Source organism: Terrapene carolina, unplaced genomic scaffold (genome assembly GCF_002925995.2).
Source record: "Terrapene carolina triunguis isolate 2854851 unplaced genomic scaffold, T_m_triunguis-2.0 Scaffold29916, whole genome shotgun sequence".
Classification (NCBI taxonomy): Eukaryota; Metazoa; Chordata; order Testudines; family Emydidae; genus Terrapene; species Terrapene triunguis.
The window spans coordinates 1-10787 of record NW_020694267.1 but is presented as its reverse complement, the minus strand read 5'-3'; the positions used below and the strand labels follow the sequence as shown (position 1 = coordinate 10787).

The 10787-nt window shown below is 51.9% G+C and overlaps 1 protein-coding gene across 1 annotated transcript; it reads right to left on the bottom strand.

The window, feature by feature from the left end:
* Positions 1–184: 184 nt before the first annotated feature.
* LOC112123433 (venom factor-like) lies at positions 185–10783 on the bottom strand (the record flags this gene model as incomplete). Its single annotated transcript, XM_026662730.1, has 10 exons — positions 185–454; positions 1735–1830; positions 3321–3480; positions 5179–5254; positions 6884–7087; positions 7786–7872; positions 8372–8438; positions 9423–9635; positions 10377–10516; positions 10666–10783. Coding segments are annotated over 10 exons (1413 nt in total), but the record flags the coding sequence as incomplete, so codon positions are not given.
* Positions 10784–10787: the final 4 nt, after the last annotated feature.

Sequence of the window (10787 nt, the reverse complement as noted above, 5' to 3'; positions counted from 1 at the left end):
GAACCCGGCCCTTGTTGCTGCCAACTTAGATGGGCAGAAGGGTTACACATATATCTCTGCCACATCCAGATCTCAGACACATTGGTGTAAATCTGGAGTAACTGTCTCCACTCAACCCACGAGAGTTACTCTGGATTTACACCCAGACCAATCAATCTCAAATCTGGCCAAAAAGAACAAGTCTATGCCTGTTATTCATTCCTCATAAATTAATCCCTCTCCAGCCTCCTTTGCTTCTCTTCCCTGAACCCCATCCTGACTTGGCCACATCTTTCCAGTAGTTGATAAGATGCCCTGACTTACCTGTCGAAGCTCTCATGAGCGCCTTTTCAGTGTTCAGTGTCCCCACCATCGCTAAGGCATAGGATGCAAGAGCCACAGTGTAAGGTCTGGCTAGAGACTGGTACCTTTCAGCTAAGAAGTCAGCGGCTTTGCTGATGCTGCCTTCCAAACTCTAGGAGGTGACAAAGAAAACAAAAGAAAATTAAACTTGTGAGTTAGGCTGAGGTTTTGGGTGGTGTTAATGTAACACCGACAGACCCTGGTCGTCGGTGGGCAGGATCAAACGTGGGACCTCTGGAGCTAAATGCTTGAGCCTTTACTGCATGAACTAGAAGCCCGAAGGCTCTAGAGCAGACTCATTAATCTCTCTCTAAGTGGTCTCAGTGCCACTAGATGGGACAGACACCACACCCAGGAGCTGTGTGGGTTACATTAAGACATTATGAATTCATGTGGCTTCCAGCTTTATTTAATTTCACAGTGAATTTTGTGCTGGTGAAAGACGGAGGAGGCAGGAAGACATGGAAGTGAGATATTTGAAGGCAGCGAAAGGGGACATTTCTGGACCACATGCAGAATGTCATCAGGAGTGAAACCAAAGTCTGTGGCAGGGCTGGCCCTAGCCCAAATAGCTCCCCAGAGCGTCTTTGGCGTCCCCCCCTCTATTTGTTAAATTTTTGAATACCTTATTTTTTATTGCATTTGTAGCTCATTTCACAACTTTGATGCACGATTCACATGCATGATTTATCCACCTCTTCCTGTCCCTGCTCCACCCCCTCCCTCAAAGTCCCCCCCGCCGGCCCGCCGCTCCCTCTTCTGTCCCCTCCTCTGAGCGCCTCCCGCCAGCCGCTTGCTGATCAGTGGCCAGCCCCAGGGACCTGCTAAACAGCTGATCGGCAGCCAGCCGGGGTGGAACCAGTGTGGCTGGTGGGTGCTGAGCACCCCCTATTTTTTTCCATGGGTGCTTGAGCACCAGAACACCCATGGAATTGGCACCTATGATTCTCTTCATCCCCTCTTAGTACGTGCCGACCACATCATCTCATCCTCCTCTCTTGTAGCTTCTGTCTGATACCACAGACCAGGGCCAGATTTAGGGGCAGGCAATCCAGGCGACCACCTGGGGGGTGCCGGGCTCGGGGTGCTGTTTTTGTTGTTAAAGAAAAAGGGGAAATCGAATGTTTGAAGTAAAACGTTTCCGGTATTCCGTATGTGGATTCATTTTTCACTAACCTCCTAGAATGTTCTGGACCTATAAGCTTTGTTTCTATAAGCTTAGAGGAAACAATTTTTTTTTTATTTACTTACATATGGCATGAATCAATGCAGATTTACTAGCTCCTTCCCCAGCAAATTCCACAGGCCACGGGGCGTGGTTCATAGGGGATGGAAAGATGGGAAAACCTGGGTATGAACGTAGAAGTGCACATACGGTGCAGAGATACTCACGTTGACTTGATCCTTGCAGATGTCCTTGGCCTCTTCCAATGCAATCAGCACAAAAGCCGTTAAAGAGACATCAGGCTCAGCACCCTTGTACCCTCCCTAAAGGGGAGCAAAGGCCAGATTTGGGATAAGAAAGTCCCCCGAGTACCATGAAAAGGAAGAATTAATCCCAGGCCCTCAGCATAGGAAATTATAGCAGAACACATGCTTCCTAGAAAGCTACCCAAGAATGGACTCTCAGTCGTGGCCAGACCTATCGCTGAACCTCCCTTTGGCTAACGAACACCTGTCGTGCAATGAGCCAGGTTCTGATCTCAGTTACTCCTTTGTCAGTGTGGAGGAACTCCATCCAAATCAATAGAGATGCTTCGTATTAAACCAGCGTGAGAGAATTTAGCTCACCAGGCCGGTGCTCAGGTCCTACCACTAGCTCCCAGGCAGCTTCCCGTGCGTTAATGGATCAAGCCCCAGTGACAACTTTGGCCTGTGAATCACCAAGACAGCTGGGCTCCTCTGGGACAATGCAAATCACTAAGCCCAGGATGAAACGCATGAGAGGCGTGGACAAGTCATTCTCAGTCGAGGGGAGTTGGCTGAGGAGACAATGCCCAGGGAACGCCAGGCCAGAGCCTAAGTGTCTTTAGAAAATGCTGCAAAACTATCCCCTTTGGAGAAGTCTTTCCACCACGAGAACAACACTCACATAACAAACCTGACCCCCTTCTATCTAATAAACCCTGACATGGACACCCCCTTCTGCCCTAAACCCTAACACTGAGACCCCTAACACATAGACCCCTTAAACTCAGAAACTGACAGCCCTAAACCCCAGGGGTGCTGGAACAATGTTTATAGTGGGGGTGCTGAGAGCCATTGAACCAAACTGTAACCCTGTATATAATGGAAACCACTTCAAGCCAGGGGTTGTTGCAGCACCCCATGCACCCCTAGTTCCAGCACCTCTGCTAAACCCTGACACCCCTTCAGCCCCTAAACCCTAACACTGAGACCCCTAAACCCCACCCTGACACCCCTAAAACTTGACACTTATGCCCCCTAAATCCTGACACCAACACCCCTTCTACCTAAACCCTAACACCGAGTCTCCTAAATCCTGACACTGACACCCGCAAAAGCCCGACACCCACACCCCCTTTTACCTAATAAACCTTAATACTGACACACCCTAAATCCTGGCACCCCTAAATCCCAACCCTGACACCCCTAACTCCAACAGTGACCCCCCCCTTTCACTCCTAAACCCCGAACAACAACAAAACCAAAAATGATCTACCCCCAGCAGAATGTTTACCCCCAACAAGGGAGAACTGCCAAAGACTCCATGAAGTCCACTAAGGACTAAATAGATACAATCTGGCCCATTGGGCCTGAATCTCCATTCACTGCTGCCCAGGTAACTGCACTGGGTTGTTCCACTGATGCGAGCGAGAGAGAGGAGATCAGTCTGCGTGAGCACAGACTTTGGGATGTAGCCCAGTAACACGTCCCTTTGAATTATGAACGAACAAGTTGCTGTGATGACTGAGGTGGGTAGTGATTGGTGTGTAAAAGTCAAAGGAAACACGTACAACCATCTCTCCATGGATTACGGGGGCATCTTCTTGGAAGACCCCATCCGGTTTCTGCTTTTCCAGGATCAGCCATTTCACTGCCCCACAGATAACTTGGTTTTCAATGGGCACCAGTTTCTTAGCCATAGCAAAGACCTTCGCCACGTACGCCGTCAGCCTGAGGGCAGAATCAATCACATCACGGTCACTCCTGCCTTCCCGGAATTGCCCTCAGTGTGAAAGCTGGACCGTCTGCACTCAGGTATCAGTTGAGATATTTCACAGCAGTAAATGGAGTGAGGTTCATGTGGGTCAGTTTATGGTAACCTGAGTGAACAGGAGCTAGGGAAACTGTCACCGCTTGTCTGGGAAAGCGCATCCAGACACTGCTCCCTATTACGGCCGGCTCTACTTGAGATGTGCCGAGCTCTCGCCGCCTGCAGTGGTATGACCAGGATGGTGGGGTTGGGGGCCCGCTGTGGACAGCTGGCCACTGGGAACTGGACTGGAGAGTCATCAAACTCAACTTCACACAAGCCAGTGAACAGTCGTCAAAATGATAACGGTCATAGGTGCCAACTCTGTGGGTGCTCCGGGGCTGGAGCACCCACAGGGAAAAATTGGTGAGTGCTTAGCACCCACCAGCAGCTCCCTGCCCCCTGCCCCAGCTCACCTCTGCCTCCTCCCCTGAGCGCACCACGTACCCGCTTTTCCCCCCTCGCTCCCAGTGGTTGCGCTGCGAAACAGCTGTTTCGTGCTGCAAGCGCTGGGAGAGGGGGGGAAGAGGGGGAACGCGGCGCGCTCAGGGAAGAGGCACGGCTGGGGCAGGGATTTGGGGAATAGGTCCAATAGGGGCAAGGAGGGGGTGGAGTTGGGGCAGGGACTTTGGTGAAGGAGTTGGAACAGGGGTGGGGTAAGGGCAGGGAAAGGGTGGAGTCAGGGCGGGGCCAGGAGTGGGAAAGTTGGCGCCTATGGTAACCGTTAGTCTGAGCAAGCTACAAACTAGCCACCTAAAACTGAAAGGACCTGGAGTTCATTACTAAGGCAGCAGCAGGCCTTAGGGCCACCCTGCGGGCAGTCTGAGCAGCGGCCCAGGAGCAGCCCCGGAGGCCGTTGGAGAGCGTCCCCAGGGGCCTCGGAACAGCGGGCGGCCGGATGCAGTCAGACTCTGCCACCGGAGCAGGAGCCAGCTGTCAGCCCCCGGGAATCCCCCAGAGCAATGGCGCTGCAGAGACCCCCCAGAGCAGCAGCTCCCTGGGGACCCCCAGAGCAGCAGCACCCCGGGGACCCCCAGTTCAGTGGCGCCCTAGGAGCAGCTAAGAATTAGTCAGGGGTGTGACACCCTGACGGGGTATTTTTAGTAAAAGTCATGGACAGGTCATAGGCCGTGAATTTTTGTTTATTGCCCGTGGCCTGTCCATGACTTTTACTAAAAATACCCATGACTAAATCTTCGCTTTATTCATTCCCAATCCCTCAAGCCATCTGCTCGCCCACACTGAACTGTCACTGAAATCACTGGGGGCCACATTTACAAGGTATTTAGGCACCTAAAGATGCAAATAGGTACCCACTGGGATTTACCAAAGTGCCTAAGTGAGTTAGGCACCCAACTCCCATTGACTTTCAAAGGGAATTAAGCCCCTATTCTGCTCAGGTGATTTTGTAGATCCTGCCAGGTGCCTGTCTCATCTTTGGGCGTCTTTCCATTGCCATCTGTGGGAGTTGGATTGGGTACTTTTTTCCCCATTGTGTGTGTTGACCTTTGCCCTCTGGTTTTGGGCTGGAGACTGACTTGCTCTGGCTCACATATTGCATGTGTAGGGTCAGGCTAACGCTGATCGAGAGGGTGCATTAGAAAACCCACTGTCCTCACCAAGTGCTTGCTGGCCGGTCTTTGAAAGCGGCGTATGAGAAGTCGGGTTTTTTGTAAACCATCTGCTGCGTGTAACCTGAAACAGGGAGAGTAAGAAGGAGCTGTGCATTGTCTAGCGAGTGTCTAATGAGGCTTTACATGCGTAAGGCAAATGAAGTCAGAGCTGTGACCCCTGCCGCAGCTGTCTGAGTTGTGTGGCTCTCCCTTTTTCTGCAGGAGGGACACAGCACAGCAACTCAAGGGAAGCAAAGGCAGAAAGATGTCTGGTGGGGAAGCCGATTGGCGTGGGCACTGCCCCGTTCCACAGCAGCATGAATCCTTCCTCCAGGGTGGGAGTGGGGCCAAGTGATTACAGTGTATGGCGACCTGGGAGGTGGGATGCCTGGGTTCTATGCCAGGCTCCAGGAGGGGAGGGTGGGTTAGTGTTTGGAGAAAGGTGCTGTGAGTCAGGACTCCTGGGTTCAGTTCTCAGTTCTGTCACTCACTACGTGATGTGCTGTTGGGCAAGTCACTGCCTGCCTCATACAAAAAGTTTCCCCATATTGTAAAAGCTTAAGGGATGGGATGTTTGTAGTTCAGACTCCGTGCCTAATTTAGGCAGCCCACAAGGGGGCCTGCGGTGTAGTTAAAGGGACACCTGTTCTTTCAGGAGCTAGGCTGAAACCTACCAAGTTCTCTCAATGGTCATGAGATTCTCTATCGTTCCTCGCTACCAAGTGCCAACCTGACACGGATTTGAACTGTGGGTGAATGGCCTCCACCCCACTGCCATCCCATCCCCCACACAACAGCCATAGGCCAGCAATGAACAGGAGCCCAAAAGCCCAGCGGGACTGAAAATGGGATTGGGCGTTTGTCTCCACAGGAAGGTCTATTCAGAGTTATCATGACTAATGCCGGTGTACACTGGTGAAGGGATATTAAACCTCATGCTTCAAGTCTTAAACCAACCTCTAAAGGGAGTAGGAGACCTAAAGTGGGAGACAGATTCTCTCTCTATTTTAGGGGCTTGTCTGGCCCCGATTCCCATAGTACCGGGGTGCCTCACATTCTTCAATGTAACTACCAGGGGCACCGGAACAGGGGGAGCCAGGGATCATGGCCCCTCCCACTTTTTTCCTGCCTTATGGGTGACTGATGGGGGAGGAGAGGAGTGAGCGGCAGAATGGGGGCGGGAGGAGGTGGAGCAAGGGCAAGACCTGAGGGGGAAGAAGCCTAGTGGGGTGGGGCCACGGGGCAGAGCGTGGGTGGGCCCACAGGGGGAGGGGCAGAGTGGGGGTGGGGCAGAGTGGGGAAGGGCAGAGCGGGAGCAGGGCCACGCTCCAGGTGCCGGTGGGAGTTTGCGGAGCTCCTGCCATCTACCCTCACAACCCCTCTGCCAGCAGGGCACTGCGACTCTCCCCGTTTGCAGGGGGGAAATGGAGTCACAGAGAAATTAAGTGACTTGCCCAACATCCCACCAGGAGTCTGTGGCAGAGCAGGGAACTGAACTGGTGTCCCCTGAGTGCCAGGCTACCTGCCTGATCCCGGGACTCTCTATTGCCCAATGTGTTTAACGGGAGGTTTCTGAAGCATTTGGTACCGGCCACTCTCCGAGACAGGCTACTGGACTAGATGGACCTCGGGGCCAGTCCTGTGCCGCAGTTCCTGTGTCCCTAACGCGAGCCTGAAGAGGGATTTGCTGTCTGGCATGAGAAGTACTTACCTTGCATGATCAACTTGATGGCTTCCGCCCTGCGTTCCACCCCGATCCTTTCCCACTGCTCGGTGCCGTCCAGGTAGATGGTGGCGATGACCGGGGGGGTCATGCCGATCATGTTCTGTTCCCCACAGCCAGACGGCGTCACAATGAGGTGCTTCAGGTTGGCCCCGTCGATGGAGTTTTCGATAATGATTGTCACAGGGTTTCCTGGCCAAGGAAATAACACGGCGTGAATTTGAGCACCGAGAGCAGGCGCTGGTGGGGACAGAGAGACAGACAGACCTCTCTGCGAGCAATGGCAGATTGAGAGCTCAGTCCGGTATGGTGCTGAGCACACCCAAACCCCATTAAGGTTGGATCCTAACCCAGCAACAATTGATCCGGGCCCTGTGTGCTGACAAGGTCCCTGCGATGCTCTGAGCGTTTCTCACCAAGCCCTCCTAGGCTACTTCGCTCCAGCCCTTGCTGGTCAAGCTAAATGGGGTTAAAGGAAGGGCTATTATCCACATTTTACGGATGGGGAGCTGAAGGACAGATAGGCTAAGGGAGGTGCCCAAAGTCACCAGGAACGTCTGTGGCCAAGGAAGGTCTTGAACTTAAACTTCCTAAATACTAAGCTAGGGCTCAAACCACTATGGCCATCCTGTCCAGAGACATAGGCTGCCCCTTGGGTGCTCCTTATTTCTGTGCACCTGTCTCTCCCGAGAGCACCTTGCTTAGCCACACGCCGACAACGACTTTGCTGTATCTTGGCCATTAATGCTCCATAGTGCACGTAGACAGTTGTAACAGAACCAGGTGGGTAATCGGTCCACCTCCTGCGCGTGTGGCTACCAGAGGAGAATTCATTGCTCCCTTCACTCTGTTTCTAAAGCATAAAACTCTTTCAAATCAGAGGCTCTTGCCTTGTATGCTGACTTTGGTCTCCGATTCTGTGTCTGGAACCATGTCATCTATATCTGCCGCTTTCACCTTCTCTTCCTGGACTCCCCCTGAAAAGGAAGGACGAGGAGAAGAGACAGTGAAATGCCATCCGTCCAGCCAGGTGAGCTTTGCTGCTGGTTCTTGAATAATACTTTACAACGCTCATAGAGAGCCCTGCACAATCCACTGATGTGCTAGGGCAAAGGGAGGGAGGGGGCAGCTGAGATGGGAATCAGGAAGCTATGAATACGGGGCAGGCAGAGGTGGCTGCATTTCAGTGGCAGCAGAATTGCTCTGCATAGTGCTGATACTAGTCTTCAGCGATGAGCCTGATTTTGACCTCCATCTCAGCCAACACTAAACCAATCCCTCTGAAATCTCCCACGCACGATCAGATGCCAGGGTAGATTTTTTCAGGGAAGTTTGCTACAGATTCGATTAAGGGTTTGGGTTAGATACAAGGGCTCCAAAAACAGAGATGCCCTCACTTAGATATAGATTGTGGAATTCTTTGAGACCTTCAGGATGAGAGGCTCCATGTAAACGCAAAGCACTGTGGCTACTCACCTGGTCCTTTTGCAGATGGATCCAATACTACAGACTTAATTGTTTTGCTCATCCTCATCCCTTCAGGCTAGAAAGGAATGACAAGAGCATAATAAGCACAATAGCATTTAGAGACAATGAAGAGCAGTAGGAAAAGGTGAGCGACTTGCTGATCTTGTGATCAATGTGAATCAGGAGTGACTCCACTTTGGAAATCAGCAGTCAAGTGAAACTGAAATCAGGGTCCGTCCCAATGAATCTGCAATCTGACCTCAACCTCAGGCAGCGTCCCCTTTCATTTTGGATCCTGGTTAGGATGCATCCAAGGAGAAGTCCCTAGGCCAAATTCATCCCTAGCATAACACCACTGATTCCACCACAGATGAACGGGACAAATATTTCCCAGAAGCTGGGAATGGGCGACGGGATGGATCATTTGATGATTGCCTGTTCTGTTCATTCCCTCTGGGGCACCTGGCATTGGCCATTGTCGGAAGACAGGATACTGGGCTAGATGGACCTTTGGTCTGACCCAGTATGGCCGTTCTTATGAGTCTGGCAGGGCGAGGAAGTGAGAAGCTCAATTCATTCCATCATTGCTCTGTGACTTCCTTGAAGGACTTTTCTACTCCCTGATCATCCCTGGAGGATCTTCCTCTCACCCAGCATTGCAGTGATCTCGTGGAGCAGGCCAATGGGATGCCCTTCACAACCCACCAATGCTGCTCCTTTGCTCAGCTCTCTCTGCCAAGTGATAGGAGGTTCTCCCTGGGTGCACTGAGTCTGCATTGATTCCAGCACCCGCTGGTCCAAGGAGCAAGACCCTGGGCCTGAGGAACTGAACCTAGGTCTTTTATATGACAGCTCAGAGGATTGAGTGTAAGATAACCAGGCCAGCCCCAGCCCTGCTGTCATTGCCACAGGGGAGGGGAGGAAGTGGGATGAGGATGGAGATGCAGGGTGTTAATTTAACAGCTAAAGGTACAGCACCAATTCCAGAAGCCAGCCAATCTGGCCTCCAGCCTCTTGCCCTCCAGCAGACATCTCCCCCATCCCGTCACCTGATACCTACCACAACCTTCAGTTTCTTCTTCACGCCATCAGACACAAAACTGCCCCACACTGCTGCCTTGACCTCAATGTCATGAGATCCCAGCTGCAGCGGGACAATCACTAATGGCACGGCCAGGGAGGACTTGGCTTTGATGTCAAGGATCTGCCGGTATTTAGCCTTGGAAGTGGATGCGCTGCAGAAAACTGGGTTGTACAGCAGCTCTAGCCGGACCTGAGAAGAGAACAGAGATTCGTGAGCAGGCAGTCTGCACACCATGACACTGTAGGGTATTGATCCAAAATGTACCCTCTGACTGGAGTTTGCCTTTTTAATCTTAATAAATAACAGACAGGACTGTACTTACAACGCACAAGACCGTATCCTGACCTCCTTCCTGAGAGGTCCTTCAGGACCCCCTCTAGTTCTGTCCTGCCTCAGAGAGGCCCTCAGCCTGTGGTGTTCCTGAGTGGAAGTAATGAGACCCACCTGGTCTGGCTACTGGTGTGAGTCAGCAGAAAGCTCTGAACCTGGTACCCACTCACAGATTTGAGGCCCAACCAGAGAAGAATGGCAGACAGAAGGGTATTTTTTTATCTTCCTCTATATCATGCAATCTTGCCAGAAGCTGGGAATAGGCAACAAGGGATGGATCACTTGATGATTACCTGTTCAGTTTATTCCCTCTGAACCACCTGGCACTGGTCGCTGTCAGAAGACAGGATACTGGGCTAGATGGACTATTGGTCTGACCCAGTGTGGCCGTTCTTATGTTCTTAACTAGGTGGATTCCATAGCCCTGATCCTGCAAGGTGCTGAGCACCCAACAAGGTCAATGGGAGACAAGGGTGTCCAGCCCCAAAGGGATCAGGCCCTAGAAGAACAAACCTTCCACCATTTTGTTTTGGTTTCGCTGTCTGTCAAAGCATTGACACCTCAGGTCCATTGCAGAGCCCCATGAGGCGGTGAGCTTACCTTAATTGTTTGGTCCCGATAGTTGTAGAGAATAGCCCGGATTTCCACCTGCTCATTCCTCACGACAGAGTAGGGCAGCCGGAGGTCGATGAAAAAATCTTTCATTACTGTTATCTCATAGGGGTCAGCCACACAGATCCCTGCAATGGGGAAAGACCCAGGGTCAGAGACGGGGGGGCTTATACTTTAGCCCTGAAACGTGTCTGTCTCCTCGATTGTTCCATCTCACTGTGACGTTTCCAAGGCCCATTGTGGCCTGGGGTCTTTTCCCCATTAGGGTGTTCCTCACCTTTGGTCTCTGAAAGGCTCACAGCCAGGACTTCCCAGGTGGTGATGGAATCCTTCAGGAAAATAGGCACCGTCTTGGAAGAAATTCTACATGGAAAGAGAAAGACAGAGTCTTTTACAGAA